The sequence below is a fragment of the Synchiropus splendidus genome, chromosome 6 (assembly GCF_027744825.2).
Source record: "Synchiropus splendidus isolate RoL2022-P1 chromosome 6, RoL_Sspl_1.0, whole genome shotgun sequence".
Lineage (NCBI taxonomy): Eukaryota > Metazoa > Chordata > Actinopteri > Syngnathiformes > Callionymidae > Synchiropus > Synchiropus splendidus.
In genome coordinates this window covers 6,933,652-6,951,047 of record NC_071339.1, presented here as the reverse complement: position 1 = coordinate 6,951,047, position 17,396 = coordinate 6,933,652, and the positions used below count along the sequence as shown (strand labels likewise).

At 41.1% G+C, this 17,396-nt stretch overlaps 1 protein-coding gene across 2 annotated transcripts in view; it reads right to left on the bottom strand.

Moving 5' to 3' along the window:
- The window catches only part of cpne5b (copine Vb), a 95,328-nt gene that overhangs the window by 65,966 nt on the left and 11,966 nt on the right, over positions 1-17,396 (bottom strand). For both annotated transcript variants that reach the window (XM_053867946.1, XM_053867948.1), the window contains exons 2-3: positions 7,211-7,251; positions 6,960-7,006 (exon numbers count right to left, since the gene is read on the bottom strand). In XM_053867946.1, the coding sequence (XP_053723921.1) occupies positions 6,960-7,006; positions 7,211-7,251 (88 nt within the window). The remainder of the gene's footprint in view (positions 1-6,959; positions 7,007-7,210; positions 7,252-17,396) is intronic.

Sequence of the window (17,396 nt, the reverse complement as noted above, 5' to 3'; positions counted from 1 at the left end):
AAACTATTTCCTTATTATTATGATCTCTCTCTTAGGTCTGAGTTCCAAGTCAGAAAATGAAAATAGAGTCATTGTGTCGATGAGCTTTACGACTCATTTAGTGTCACAGCCATTCCAAGTTCTGCAGACAAAATGCATCACACCATCATGAAAGGATTTGATGCAACAGCAGAGTGAGAATAAGAGAGAGTCAGGAGGACGCTCACCAGGGAGTGAGGCTGCCACGGCGCAGATGAGGGTTAATGTGATCTCAAGACGCCGTGCGCTGCAGAGTTCATTAGGTACTGCCATGCTGCTCAAGAATCTGCCACATAATAGTCATCGCACTCGACTCAGCCACAGAAAAATGTCCTCACTTCTATTATGCACAACTACCATGTGCTGTGGTGAAAAGGTGCACTGACATACACTCATTATGTTGAGTTAGTGAACATCGCGTGCATGTCCCTTACACAAATATATGTTTTCTTAAATGACATGGTATTTTTTGTCTTTCATTTTTGAAAGTACAGAATTATATTTTTAACTTTCAGATAATGAGTGTTTGACTATTTGGATTTACTTTTTCTCCTTTAAGAGTGTGACTAGCAATGTTCATAATGATAGTCATGTCTGAAAACTCAACCAACCTTGACTCTGAGTCTCAGCCACCACTAACATTTGAGAACTATGATCGTAAATAAAAGTCATCCGGACTCTTGATGCGTTCCAGTTTTGCTCAGAACTTGGAAATTCCAGAAAGTCTGAGAATCCTCCCCGAACTTAAACAGGAAGTAGAAGCTTTGACTCAATGAAATACAGCAAAAAGAAACCAACACATTTGAACATTCGTTGCTGCCTTGTTCTCAGACTTTGATAACTGGAAGACGCTGAACTTGGCCGTGATTATTCCAGCTGCAGCATCACATTGATATGTATTGTGAAATAAATAACCTAAAATGAACACAAGGAACTACTACAATTTCCCTTGGGATTAATAACATTTTCTGAGTCTGATTCTGATTAAACGCAGAGGTCAATAATCTATAAATGAGATTTGATATTTTTCTCAACAGATGAAATATGCATGCAACACCAGTACATGGTTTCAACTGTAAAGAAATTATGAATCACTTACGCCCATATGCAGCTTTGTACTTTGTTATTCTCGTGTGGGTTTTAGGCCGACATCCACAGCTTTTCTTACTCAGTAGACTCAGTTTTTTTTTTCACAAGATACAGAAGGGTAAACAACTGTTTTTTTTTTTAATTGGTGTGGAACTGAGTATTTTCATAGCTCTTGTCTTTGGCAGCAACACACTGGTGTGTAGTTAAATTCCCCAGAGCAGATGCGGCAAGACGGAAAAGAGTAAAGGAGACGCATGCCGCTTGAGAAGACATGAAAGTATCTCTCATCTCACTACACTTCTTCTAATGTCCAGTGGCTTTTTACCTTCACAAAAACATGGTTTGTTGTCATATTTGAGCGGAGGGATTATAACATTCTATGTGCTCAAGCGGAGGGAGGAGAAGGAAGTGGTCAGCCATATCTAATCCCAGTTAAGTCTCCTAAAATGAGTCTTCTCTGCGGCAGAAACACTTGACAAACGATGGAAAAGCATATTCAATTCCAGTATTAAAATGAATAATTCATCGATTAAACGTCACTATTGTGTGGAGGAAGAAGCACACAAGGAGAATAAACATAACATTAACAAGCTGTTTCACAGGATCGATCATGGGTGTCAAACTCACAGCCTTGCACCTCAAGAACAAAACTCTCATGGCTTGTAAGAAAAAGAACAGTTGACCTTCTCGTCAATATCATCTCACCCGCTGTCAGATGATACAGACTATATAAAGATACAGAGCATGAAGTTGGCCACAACACATCCAGGAAAGGATGTAATTTAGCCCCAAATAGGATCCAAATACTTCTGGCAGAGCTCTGAGCCAGTGGCTCCTGTCAGGAAATATGATTAGAAAGTCCCAGGTGAGTCACCTGTTACCTTTATTTGGTGAGCGCACACACACACACACACAAATGCACATTTTATATTGCATTTATAAGGTGCCACTCAGTGTAAGGACTTCAGTAGGTCACATGAGTCAGTAAATAAACAAGTGCTCTGACAGCCTGTAAGTGGAAAATAGGTCACGGATTAGTTGACCTAACAATTACATTGAACAAACATTTCGAGATTTTTTTTGCTTCTGATTTCAAACGAAAATGCAGAACCCCGAAAAAAGCCGGAAAAAACATAACGTGCGCGGACCGATCAGCTGACCCATGACACGCTTTGTTATTGTGTATAACGCAGCCTCTGTACGCAGACGTGTCCCATTAGCTACATTTACTGACTGTTTTTTCTTCATACTGAGGTGTAAAACCTTTCCTGTCTCCGCACTGGACCATGGTAGAGTGTCACAGGGGAGGTGCTCGCTCTCCACACCTCCACTCCAGGGTTTGATGTCCTGTTGTGGGCTGGAGCTGGGACAGGGATGAGGCGAGTCTGGGACAGAGCGTGACTTGGTTTATGACTTTGTCACAGCCAAACTGCACAGAAGCGCACATTCAGAGCTGGACACGCACCGGGCACCTCTTCACTTCTGGAGAGACCTCACTCACTCGGCAACCCCTCCCACATGCAGCGGCCACACACATAGAGGAACAGCGCACCTGCAGCAGACACTCTACATTCACTCCTACAAAAGCCTATTTTAAGGCTTGGAACGCGTTAGTGAGAGATTACAGATGTACTTCAGTCCATTGCCGTCCTCTAGTGATGGCTAAATGAGGCATCATGAAACAGTGTTGCAGGGTTGATGAAAAAGAAATGATGTGAGTTAGCTGTTCAGGTCCAAACATTTTACTGCAGACAGTGCCATCTAGTGGCCTCTGAAAATCAGGACACTGTTTCATGAAGCCTCATCAACCCTTCAATACTGAGTCATGCTTTGTCCTTAGTTCACATTGCATGTGTGGTGCGGGCGAGTTCCAGAACGGTACTGCCACGTTGTGGAGCTCATTGCCATCAATTATATATAAAACACTTAAAACGGAATGCAGACTGCAAAACGATGACAAAAATGCAAATATTGGTGGGAAATACTGGCTTGGCAGAGGTTGTTGTTTTAGTAACAGATTTATTTTGTTGTCCTCAGATCTTTTGTTGCTGCACTCCCTGTTTGTGACATGATGACAGGCAGTTTTGTTTTCTTTTATTTATGTATTTCTTTTCCGCCGCTCAATATAGCCATTCAATGGTGACACTACCACTAAGACAGTGTCATCTTACACGTTTTTCATCTCTAACAATGGAGGGTTTGAATAAAACACACATCAGCGACAGCACTTTGGTCCTCACTCTGCCCACGCTGCCATCTGTTTACACTGAAACCAGTATCAATATACTCAATAACAACTTCATGTTACCATCCATTCTCTCCCTCTTTAAGTGTTATTTCAGGATAATTACGAATCTCAAAGGAATTCGAGGAGAAAGCTTGGACTTACTCGCATAGTTGCAAGTGGAGCAGCACAATCTCATTCCCAAGGCGCCAGATATCGACTGAAGGCAAGTGGAACTCTGCTTCCCAGAGTGAATTCAGCCATCAGTGTTGCATGTTAGTAGCATATTAGACTTTCAAGCGGAGCACATGGTCAACCTTCTATGGCTTATACTGACGGCTAGAGTTGGGTAGATGAGGTATCATGAAACAGTATTGCCGGGTTGACGAAACTGTGTCCTAATATGCAGAGGCCACTAGATGGTGCTCTTGGTTTAGAAGGGATGTGAGGTTTTCATTGAATTAGTTGGTGAAGTCCAAACATTTTACAGCAGACAGCGCCATCTGGTGGCCTCTGAAAATCAAGACACTGTTTCATGAAACCTCATCCTCCCTTCAATACCGTTCCATGAAACTTCATCTTCCCAGAGGGTCACGTAAAGCAAAGATGGAGGTTGCAGTAAACCTTCACCCATAGTGGCAGTTGTGAAAAATACTTAAAATTGGAAAAGTACCATTATTCAAACGCTATCATCATGGTATCAATACGACTGGCTGCCAGCGACGTTCATAAGTCATAAAGCTCCTGTGCTCTCCTCTCAATGTGTCTCAGCAGACCAAACTCAAACCAGTTCAAAACTCAGAGGACGTGTCACTGACAGTCAGGAAGTGCGGCGAAACTGAAATAGCAACAGCACAAATAGACATAAAAACAAACTAGCTAATGCAGTTCTTAAAGCAGATCATCTATGCATAATGTCATCCTTAATAGAGGACATTGTGCACAGTTACAGCTGTTGATGAAACTTATAAAAACATTCCCCTTCAATCAATAAATAGGTATCTATAACTAAACACATGAAATCGATATACAGTAGTGTAGCTCAACATACCAACGATTCTGCATTTGGGAGAAAGACGTGGTAGACGTTGCTGGATCTGTTGGATCAAACATTTCTGTGTGACATGCTTCTGCTCAACGCTCTCATCCTACCTGCCATTTCAACCACGCCCACCAAGTCTTAAAGGGACCTCAACATACGTGCACAACCGCACACTCCTAGTCTGCCGGAATCAAGCCGCCACTGTTATAGATGATTGATACTGAACTGCAAGGAACTAGGAGGAGAACTGTCTGAGTAATTGGTGGAAGAGGTACGTCGTTCCATCGTTCCTTTGACCTCCACCTTGCCTTCGTTGCCATCTCTGCTCATTCCACTTCAGTTGGTTGTCTTTGAGAAGCATCCAGGTTCAATCTTTGCCATTTTCCTCTGGGCTTGAGTGAACAAAGATAATGCTCCTTCCACCGTTCCCAGAAGGTCTGAGACAGAGGCTGAGCCTGGTGCCACTGCTGTTTATAAACGGTGCAGCTGGGAAGCTCTGCAGTTCAGTGGCCGGCATTCATGTTTTAATTTTTTTTCGTCAATAGCAAAGGCTAGCGCACTGGCTCTTAGCAATAACTTTCATTCATTTATTAGCAATAACCTAAGACATGACTGACTGGAGTTTTATTGCTTTTTTGTTTGCTTTTATTTTCTCATTATTTTATTTATTTATATAATGTATAGATTTCATTGATCTGTGGTTCAGTTTTTCTTGTCCTGTTTTTTTGTGTTTGTGCGTTGTAAACTGACAACCTTAACACTTTGGCTCCATTTACACACATTTGTGTCAACATGCAACATGAGGGCCGACAGCATCAACGCTATAGTAGCTATTTGAAGCCTTGGGAGAGAGACTGTGTTGACAAGAAGCAATTGAAAAGCAGAGACTGAGACCAAATTATCCTTCCGATTTCTTCAAGACGTATGGCAGTTACAGTTTTATTATTATTTATATGATACTATTGCACTCAATAATACAGAATAACACTGCAAAAAATATTTTGAAGAAAAATAAATAACAAATAATACAAAACGCAAAGTGTTTAATATAAAATAAATTACCTTTACTCCCTTTTCAATGCTGAAGGATGAACAAATCCACAAGCCACAATATCATCTTCACTCATTGCCTGTTAAGTAAATGTTGCCTTATAACAGATGGCACCCCTTTTCATAGACTACATGACTAGTCATGAGTATCTGGGCCACAGGTGTGCTATTACTGGAGCACACGTCAGCTTTCGTTTGTTAGCATTTTGGTAGCGCTCGAATTAGGAGCAGAGATTGGACGCAAAGATTCTTGTTTTACCAGGCAATTCGGTTGTCATTTCCCTTGACAGAGAAGTATTGCCAAATGAGCCATTGTGGCTTGCTGTCTGTGGCTGCAGGCCTGCAGGCAGGTCTGCAGCATCACAACAAGCAGTGTGATTTTCCAGAGAAATGCCTGCTTTATTCTGTCATCTGTCATTCACCGTCTGACTGACTGAGCGTCATGGGGGGTCCTTTCTTCCTGTGGCAATAAAACTGTACAATTCATCCCTAAAAATTACAGTGAAAGATTGTTTTGGCACGTTCTTTTCTTTCATCTCATTCTGCTTTTAACCTGCTTTATTTTTGCACATTGTGTACAGCCAGCTCCCATACTCTCCTACACCATCTATTTAAGTTTAGTATTTTGCATTTTTATACATTTTTATATTATGTCTTGTTGTTCATGTTGTATGTTACGAATGTAATTTCAGGATTAAACAGTTTTTTTATTCTCATTCATATTTACATCACGATGTAAAATATTTAAGAGTGATACCATTGCTCATTTTGTATGAATGTAAATAGCATTTTATTTAAATAATAATAATTTTAAAAAGGCTGATATTTGTCATTTCAGCCCTACTCACCTAATGTGTAGTGTGACTTCAACACTCAAAATACAAACACAATAACAATGTGAAACTAAACTCTATTAAAACAGTATAAGCACCATAACGGAATGGAAGTTAAATGAGTCAGCCATTCTCCTTCAAAAGTCACAAAAATACGGTAAAAGATGTCACTTTTCTGGTGTCACTCCAAGATATTACTCCCAGACCCTTCGTTGCTCTGTTCACATGACATTTTTTCGTAGCTACCCATTTGAGGACAAACTGTTCATAAAAGAAACAGCAATCTATTTGTTCCAAAGAATATTGTGTTCTCGGATTCATATTATTTAGAAGCTCTGATTAGTTTATTGATGCTACAGCTTGTGTGTACTTGGGTTTATAAGATTTGGATGTTAAATAGTTTGAGGCTTCTGTCTAAATAAGTGAACCAAACATGACAGATCCGCGGAGTCCTAAGATGCCACTGCATTGATCAGAACTGTGTTGTCTTTGTTGGCAGAGGAGCTCCATTTATTTTATTGCTGTTGTAGCAACCTACGGTGAAACAGTTTTGATGATGCTTTAGCACCCAACGATACGTTTCAGTTGAGGGAAGGGGAACCTTTCTTCAAACTGGACCTTCTTTTTCACATCAGCACACACACTGATACCCAACAGGGACTCAACTGGACAGCCAGGTCTGTCGGTGTAGGTGCACGCTCACCTCTCTCCACTGCTTGGTCTCCACGCCTTGTGTGTACAGAACACACACTGTGGAAAGAAGAAGGAAAAACATGCTCAAACACAAAGCATAAGCGAAACCATGAGAAAACATGAGATGAGATCAATACTTTTTGACCCTAAAATCGCTGGTGCTCATTTGAGACTAGCGTTCTCAGATAACCTGATACAGAGACGAGAAGACTGACTTCACAATGTCTGATCTTGATGGAAGGAATGGACTGTGTTACTCACATGGGTCTGACTTGGAGAAGGTGTCTTTGTCCAGGAGATTCCTGAAAATGAGAAGAAAGACAAATTAAGAAGGAAGAAGATACCAGTTTCGCTGCGCATCTTAATGCTGTATAAATGGACAGCAGATTTCTTAATGGTTCAAGCAGTGAACAGTGTTGCCAAGCTCTCGTGGACCCTCCCACCCGAGGTGTTCCAGCCGCGCTCTGAATTGCACTGCCTTCCTCACAATGCCAGCAAAACATGACAGACGTGGAGGATGAGAGGGACAAGATGGCAAACACTGCATCCCTTTCGCCTGCGCTTTGAATGAGCACCACTGTTAAAACAACAACAGGTTGCCCAATGGAGGCAATTGCTCAGTGTCTGAGCATTTCCATCAATGCCACACACTAAAATAACCCTCACAAACAATTAGCGTTTCCTCTCTCTACATCTTGTTCTTTCAGCTTTTCCAATTAAGGGGAGCAACAGTCAGTCTCCCTCACCTTAAGCTCATTAAGAGCTTCTTCTTCAGCGTCTCCGTCATCATTCATCCTGTCAGTCCTCGCCACGTCCACCACTGAATATAGCACTTAATCGTCGCACCGGGAGAATGTGGAAAGAAGTCAGTGCAGATATATTTTCTCTTGTTTGATGAGGTTTTAATGTGAGTTTTAAAGCAGTCAGATTCCAGGCCCTTTTATGCTCAATGTAACATCCGGATCCGGATATGGACGGAGCCTTCTGTCCGTGCTCTGCGTTCATTTCGTCCATGTTTCCACAGATGACACAGGCCAGAGCAGTACCACTGGAAACCGTAGGGGGCAGTCGTTGCTGTAACTACCCGACACATAACTGTAACGCAGACCTGGGGAAAGTGTGCCACGGGGGCCAAATTCGGCCTGATGCCTGTATTTTCGTGGCCCTTTTGATGTCAGACTAAAACTATAACTGACATGTTATAATTTCACAACCACCACTTCAGCAGTAAATTTAGCATGTTCGTGTTTTATGACTAAAATGTTCTTCTTTTCATTGGCCATTTTTGTGTTTTTCTTGTTCCTCAAAATGCATTGAAGGAATATTGAAAATTTATTGTGAAAAAAATTGTCTTTGGATCTTGAACGTATGGTCCATAGTTACGTTGATTTATTTTAAAATTAAATTACTTAAATATCTCAATGGTTTTCATGGCATATTTACGTTTCTTAATATCCTAAGTTACATTTATCTTTTTAGGTTCATTTTGTCCTTGTTACTTAAGTATATATTTGGGATATTTTTCCGTCATGTCTTGTAGTCATCGCTGTCTTTCTTTTTATGATGGCCCCTCACAACAATTGCAGTTTGTGCAGTTTTGTGGCCCTTCAGAAAATTCAACTGCCCACCTCTGCTCTAATGAGACACGAAGAAGACATAACTATGGCGGAAATTCTCCGTCATGACAAACTCCATAACCTGCTCCCTCTGTTGGCTGTACCGGTGAACAGCAATACCAACGCAAATCTCGCATGAATGACTGTGATCAGTGACGGTAACAACGACTGAAATAGTCGGGTACAATTTCGTGCGTAAAGGGCGCATCAATGGGACTTGAGAAGAAGCACAAGTCATATGCCAGTGAGTACAAGCATGTTTCATCATACATCACAATGCCACCCTTCTTCAAAGGAAATTCCATGTGTACACTTGTGTTTATGCCTGAAACTCAATGTGTTTTCCACTCTTCGACCTAATATTTCAACTCAAGTTGTATTGCCAGCTTATGTGTAACACCTCCATTCTGCTTTTTTGACCTTTTGATAATGCGTGCCAGAGGCAGCGTTATACTCAACACTATTACCCTTCTGTTTTTTTTTGTTTTTTTCCAGCTCCAGCGCTACACACACACACGCATCCATGCTCCACTCAAGATGTCAGACCCGACTGCTTCTCTTACGCCAGCTCTCGTCTTGATCCATTTTCTCCTGCAGTCGCTGTCACTCCCTACCTTCTACTGGTTTCTTTCATCAGCCTCAATCTAGTTCGATTCTTTTCCTTATATTCTCGTCACCTTGCTGCCAAAGAGCAACTGCTGAACGTAATGAAAGAAAAATGGGATTCATGAGGTTGGGGAAATCAGCTTTTTCTATTTGGTTTCAGGTAATTCGATGCTTTGTCTTGCACATTCTACATTAATAAAATACAAGCGTTGGGTTCCTAAGTCGAAGACCTGGTAGCATTTCACTGGAATTGGAATAACTTGACGGAAATCCATCTGGGTTTCTGCCACATCTTAACCTTAAATGAGAAATATTTCTTTTTAAAGACGGAATCTCATGTGATCAAATGTATTAAAATAAAGTGGACACATCAAAACAAACAGATAACATATAACACATCATGGAGGTGGACATGAACGTGAAGTTTTCGCAGTGTTATTCAGGGAAAAATGCTGATAGAAACATCGTAATGACTGAAGTCTATTGCCCGGGGAACTCAAGTCGCGCATTCCCACTTATGACGAGAAGGACCGCTGCTGATTGGATCGAGATTTACTTCTCATTATTAAAAGACAGATTCAGTAAATGACAAGACGTTCCCCTCGGTTTCAAGGACAGAGACAAGGACACAGCAATCTAACTGCAGGGAACACTCCCTTATGTAGTTTTAGGTGAGGCATACATGTCAAAATGAATGATAATTACAATATGGTTGCAATGCTTTGTTTTTGAATTGTGAAAACCAAACAACAACAAAAAAACAGTAGATTTGTGTAGCCATATTCAGAGAAGATGAGAGGATCCCTTATTTTAATCCATTTAATTCTTTATTTGCTGTGTAAAATAAAAACGCCAGAAACATTGTCAACATATATAATCTAATTCTAAATCTTCATTTCAAATGGCAGACAGATTTAAAACAAAAACAGGGGTGTTTTGCCAACAAAGAATAGTTGTGGATTCTTCAACATCCCTGAGTTGCTTGCGGAATCCAATTTGAGGGGTCTTTAGAGGGATCAGGCAAAAACTCTGAATTCTTCAAAGAGAAAGGCACAGGCCAGAGTGTGACAATGTGAAGGGCTTTGTTTGTTGGTGCCACAGTGGCACCGATGTTTTCAGACTTTTGTTTGGAAAACCATGTCTGACTTAAAAGATTTTGCAACTTTATCTGAGAAAATCACAAAAGAATGTTTAATGTGTGGCGACCTCAGATAGTGTGGAAACAAGAAGCGTTACTTTCCAGTTTTCCGTAGACATGGTCCTTCGGTCGAAGATTGTGGGGGTGGAGTATATCTGCTTCGACTTCATGTCTCCTAACAACATGCGGAAATTTAACTGACCTTTCAATGAGGCTATTTTTGTAGCGGTCCACCACATCAGACTTAAATACCAACAACAAACAAGGAAGAAACAGACTGGTGCTCTAGTGCTCTGCTAAAGAGTCGTCAGATCCTCCAATACATAGAATTTGGTGACTTTATCTGGCAAAAGGAAAATGCATCCCTCTCCTCCATCAACGTGCTATTGTTGTCCCCCATTTCCATTCTGTACTTATCTATTGGCTGCCCACTACACCTCTAATGGTCCCTCCATTATCTGCTGCATTCAAGCCTCAAATTACTTTCATCCATTTACTTCCCGACCTTTTATCAGTTTATGCCTGTATTTTTAAATATGGGACCAGCTGAGGTTCATGGGTTCAAATGTTAAAGAGGGTGAAAGGAGATAATAAATATTTACATAATTAAAAGTCAAGCCATTTTCCATTTTCCATTGAGCAAATAAATAAACTGTTGAGATTAATGTTGCAGAAATCTACCCGCTGAATATGAATTTGTGTATCTCAGTAATGTGTAAGGAAATGCAAGACCTGAAATATTCTTGCTGCTACAAAAACGGTGAGCGCAGGCAATTCAATACTAGGTGGAAACAGCCACCTTTATCGCCTCGCTGCATCTGAACAGTGGACATGCTCTTCTTCTTTTGCAGAGTGTTTCTAACAATCTCCCACTCACTTCTCTCCTTATATCCAAACAGGATTTTGGAATCAAAATTGAAAAAACACAAGAAACTGGCCCTCCCTTTTTTTTAAAAGGGTGTGTTTCCGCTGAATTTTTTTTTAATGAGATCGAAATTTGCAGATTCTCTTGCCCTTGTTGACCCACAGTTTGGCCATCGTGGGCGCCATATTTGTCTTCAGGGGAAATCTCACGGTTCCCCCAGGGGAAATCTCACGGTTCCCCGTATCTCGCGAGACTGGCATTTGATTGGTCGACGCGGCATGGAAGAGCACTGTTATTAGTGCAATGTCTGACGCTGTTGACAAAATTTGCCCCTCAAAATGTAGGAAATAGAGTTTTGGGGGGTGAAATTTCAAAAGTTTCTGGGGGGAAGTGGTGGCACATTTCGTCACTGTCCCTCTGATATACTTGGTTCTAATCTTGTCCTTCCTAGTCACCCCCAATGAAAACCTGTGCCTCTCCCCCGACTTTACCTTCCTTACACATCTCAATACTGTCAACAAACATCACTGTCCATGGACTCTTTGCCGTCTGTGCACAACAATGGCAAACAAATGTGACTTGCATGTTGTGCGGAATATGGTACGGTGGGAGAAGATGATCAATGAATGACAAATTCAACAATCTTTTATGAAGAGAAGAGCTGCTTTCTAAATGACAGAGCCACAACATGGTGCAACACTGTGCAGTGAGAGAGTGGTGTTGACACCAATGTGACTAACTAAGAGTTAAAGTAATTCATGTTTTATTCCCCGGATCATGACAATGTTATTGTTTGGTTCATTCTAAACTTATTCATGAAATTATGTCGGACCATTTTCACGTAGAACAGACAGTTAGGACTGGCTGGATCACTGCGACTTCAAAGTGAAGGTGTAAATCCATCACTGCATTGACTGGCTGTTTTACATCATGTGAGCGTGAAGATGAGTAGAGATTCCGCTTTCATGCAACACGCTGTTCCATCAAGAACAGGAACAAAAGCGGGATTCAAATGAATTGCGACTTCAAACAGCAACACCCTGCCAGCAGGAGCTCAACCTGCGTGTATTCAAGATGAGATTCACTGAACAAACCTTCATCAAAGTGATTCTTTTATTAACCACCGTTACCCCAGAAACATATTCTTTCCACAAAGCCCCAGTCAACAATGCTCCCGCCCTGGATTTGAGGTCTTGGTCGAGAATGTTCACCTCAGTGAAGCTAGAAAAAAGACTTATAATGAATTTATCACAAGGACTACAGACTGTGTTTCAAAAATGGAAAAACAATTGTGTCTTTTATCAAGGCAGAAGGCCTGAGTCATTATATGGCACCCTCTCAACTGCTTTGCCGCATCTCTTCGACTCAAACTTACCAAAGGAAAACATATCCGAAATATCAGATTCAATCTCACCCAGAATTTACAAATATTCAATCTCCAGTTGTATCACATACTTCTCATCGGAACATAATCCATAAACAGCCTGACACAATGAGCAAGACAATTTGCATTCAACGTTATGCAACCTCTTGTCAACGCCAATAGGGATTAGAACCAGCTCCCGAAAACTTCTTTATGTAAACGAGGCTATGAAAAGATCTGAGATGCAGGCAGGATGTGGAGGCTGGATTCAGAAGTATGTGTCTCTGTTCACGAGGGAAACAGCGGAAAGACGAGAACGGTGACAGAGAAGGAAATCAAATGTAAGTACAAGAAAATGGGGCAAAGTGAATTCATGCCCTAGAATGTGGGTGTGGATTCATTCAAGTGCTCAACAATGAAGAAATATGAAATCCTCAGGGGGAGAAACTGAAATAGACCATAAGTATCAGAGACCCTGCCTGGCAAGCAGAAGAACCCGGGAAAGTCTTACTAAGGAAGAAGAGCAGGGCGACTGTGGCAAAAAGGAAAATAACAATTAATGCACAATTGTTTTATTTATTTATATTATTATTATTCCTTCTTTCACAGTTTTGTAGATTTTTAAATAGCAATAATAATAACAACAGTGATAATTATTAAATCAAATTACATTTATTTAAATATATTGAGGTGAGATTATTAACAACACAGATGTGTCCCCCACTATGTAAACAAAGGGGGACAAAGGGTCAAGCTCTCTCACTCATAGACACAAGGATGCAGCTGAGTCTGGAAGAAATATCCACCATCTAAACCGCAGGACGACCCTCGATCACAGTAGCGGTGTAAACCCCTCATCCACAATCTCACAGCGATACTGAGCAGCTCCATCTTGGTGAGCAGAATGTGGCTAACCACGACTAACATAGAGCTGGCTGCAAGTTGTTGTGTGAATTGGGTTTGTTTGTCAAGTATTAAACTTGTGATTTTGATTTTCGGTTTCGGTGGAATCAATGGCTAAAGCACAGACTTCGACTTCACCTCTAAATCATTCAGCAGCAGCAGGTGAAAATCTTCTTCTTGCATATCAGATGAATTCGTAAAACCAACCAAACCAGTGCAGTTATGTCGGAGTCAGAACATATTTCACACTTTTTCCATGCGACCCTCATAGACCGCCACAGCCTTGTGGCCATGAATGAAAGCGCTAATCTTGCTCGACCTCCTGTGTTACACTTTTGCTCTTCGTGTCCTCATTTGTCACATCCATGAACCTGACTTTTTTTTTCCTTTTTTGGCTCTTATTTCTGATCCAGCCTATTCTAGTTCCACCCAATGTGAAACTCAACATCTAAACCATACAAGGCAGGTCTCACCACTTCCTATAAAGCGTCACTGTCACACTCACTCTCACGGCTACCATGAGATCACAATTGTCTCCACCCATTCAAACCCTGCCTTGGTCCCTCTTCTTCATCTGCCTGTGTCTCCGTCCATTGAAGTATTGAGTGTTACAACAGCTTAGCACTGCATTACGGAGTATGAAGCATTGTGGGCCAATCCCAAATCTGATCCAACAGTTACCACAGCCATGAATAAATCATTTCCTTTTCATTGCATTTACTGCCTGTCCACAACCAGATCTCATGCTTTTCATCATCCATTTGGCGGAAATTCAGTGCAACACTGCCCACGGGACTTTGCTTGCTACACGCCTATACGTTACTGCATGTGGCAACACAGACACCCATCTCTGCTGCATATACGTTTGGCATTAGTTCCAACATATCTCCTGGAAATGTACATGCAAGAGCAAGTGTTGGGAGCACACATGCTCCGCGGGCAGAGGTTTACATTGGGGGTGTATTTTGCAGCGGCAGCGAGACCTCCTGTGGGTGGAGAATCTATACTGGGCTCAGAAACCAACCCTCGACCTCCAGCTCACATGCAGCTATGATAGGAGGTGTTTGGTATGTATGTACTCGCGGTGTGAGTCCAGTACACATGGTAGAAAATGCAAAAGTATACATTATTGCGTTTCATCGCCCAGAGCAAACTGATTTCTAAGTTGTTGTTTTTTTCTGAAAGAAGGTCAAACTAAGTTTTCACAGTGATGTCAAAACAATGGACAACATGAACCTCACATGGCATGAAAAAAAATGAAGATCTGAGTGCTACAAGGCTGATAGTGCAGCAGTGGTTAGCCTTTGGTTGTTGGCTAAGCTTCTGAAAGCCTATATTCAGCCAGCGAGGATGAACGAATAAGATCCTCAGCTTAGTGTATGCGGTCCTCAACTTTGCCAACCAACTGTTTTGCAAACAATCGTGTGCATATCAACATCTGTGTGTCTCATAGTTTGCAGCATGGTGAGTTTTTTTTTATACACAAGGATAAGTTCAAGTGCTTTCATACCCTGAAGACTATTTCTGGGCCACAATTTAGTATTTAGTCCCCATGAATTAGCAGTAGTACTAGTAAGTACTAGTACTAAGTACTAGTTTACTCGAATTAGTGCTTAGTTCCCTCAAATTGGTATTTTGTGTCCACAAATTATTACTTAATTCCCTTGCATTAATACTTTGTTCCGTCAAATTAGTATTTTTTCCCTCAAATTTTGTTCCCTCGAACCCATAAGTCCGTACTTTGTTCACTCAAATGAGTATTTTGTCCCCACTAAATAGTACTTAGTTCCCTCGAATTAGTATTTTGTGCCTATGAATTAGTACTTCCTTGCCTCAAATTAATATTTTGTACCCTCAAATTACTACTTTATTCTCTCAAATTAGTATTTTATTCCTATGGATTATTACTTCCTTCCCTCAATATTTTTACATGTCATGGCGGGGGCTCTGTACCATGCAAACAAAAATAAATATGAGTGAGTTGTACTTTGTATTGGGACTTGTATTTCTTTTTTTTTCTTGTTTATGTCACACTGGCTAATAGCTAAAACCTTAGCAAGTGAATTCAGTGATAAAAACCATGAGAACAGTTATATAAACACATCTACAGCAAGGTTTGGGTCACTCTTGTACTTCCTTGTTGATTGAAACCTTCAACTTTGTGCACACTAGTGTTTTTTTCCCACTTAAAATCTCATCATTCTTAGTATGCACTGTGTTGCAGGGCACTGTCTGGCCCAACATCACCTTCACAGTAACTTTTTGCTTTAAATTCTGAAGTCTGTATCGATGGATTTCCAAAAGTGGTCCTGGTTGTGGGTTTTATATTCCGGGTGTGCAGTACATGAAACATTTATGTGTTGACTTCTCACCTCCCTCCATCATCTGGCTGAAACTTAATATTCTACTTTGATTCCTCATCAAACCCTAGTTTTAAATTTAAGTGTATTGGCAGCAGAGACCTGGCAGAGCCTCCAGCAGGACCCTCCATTTGAGGTTGCATATTTGAAAAGCGAAAAAGGAAAGCGTCTTGAAGGACACGTTGGAAGGACACGATGATATCCTCACGACGGCTGAAAGGAAAAATGTGTTTATAGGGAGATGAATTGAAACAGAGTGCAAGAGTGGCAGATGACAAAAGGTGAAAGGAAGTGTTGGCAGCCACGAGAGAAACAAGAAGGAAGAAACCATGACAGAGAGGAAGCAGAGGGAAATGTGTGAAGGATGCGAGTTAAAAATGATGAACATGGAACAATAGCCTGCACTCCTCTATACTTCCCTCGACACTGACAGGACTTACCTGCAAGAGGTGCTCCTTCAGTGACTAAGAGCTGTCGTGGGCAGACTGTAATGCCAGCCATGCTTTACTGTTCAATCGATGGAAATACCAGGTAGGATCACTTTTCCCACCAGCTCCTGAATTATTCAGGCCAGAACTTCCTCAGGGGACATTCTGACTCTGCGTGCCAGACTGATCCTGGAATCCAGCAGCCTGGCACATGAGCCGGAGATATTCACAAACGCCCAAACAGAGGAACACGACACTCACTTGCAGGGGTTGAGTGGCATGACATTGTAAACACAGGAGCACATCACACTCTGTGCTGCTACTTTCTGATCAGGAAGGACCTAAAGCCTCTGTTTTGCCACCCTATTTGAAGTGAAACAATGAAACTCGCTCGTGCTCTCCTGCACCTTGGATGCATTTCATTTACTCACAGCACGCATCGGTTAATCTAAAAGACTTTTACATATATTTCTACGGCTAAACAGTAAAATACATAGTTATTGTTGGCAGTGGATGAGGAGACACATCTATAATGTTTTGTTAAAAGCCAACTGGGGCTCGAAAGTGACTCAAGATGCCTATGAACTGAACAGACTGTATCATGTACGTTTTATTGGAAGTGTTTTGATGTGCAATTCCCCGTCTGGAGGTGGGTTTGTATTGTGGACTCTTAAATCCTGGAGAAGTGGCTGCAGCACCAGACGAACTTAAGTCCAACATTGCTGAGTGTCGGGGCATTATGGAGAACTTTCTTTACAGAAATCAGACAAAATGGTTTAAAATTACGTATTTAAAGACATTTTTGGCATGGATGGATGGATGGATAGATAGATAGATAGATAGATAGATAGATAGATAGATAGATAGATAGATAGATAGATAGATAGATAGATGATAGATAGAGGATGGATGGACAGATAGATAGATAGATAGATAGATAGATAGATAGATAGATAGATAGATAGATAGATAGATAGATAGATAGATAGATAGATAGATAGATAGAGGATGGATGGACAGATAGATAGATAGATAGATAGATAGATAGATAGATAGATAGATAGATAGATAGATAGATAGATAGATAGATAGATAGATAGATAGATAGATAGATGGATGGATGGATGGATGGATGGATGGGTCGGTGGGTGGGTGGATGGATTCATAG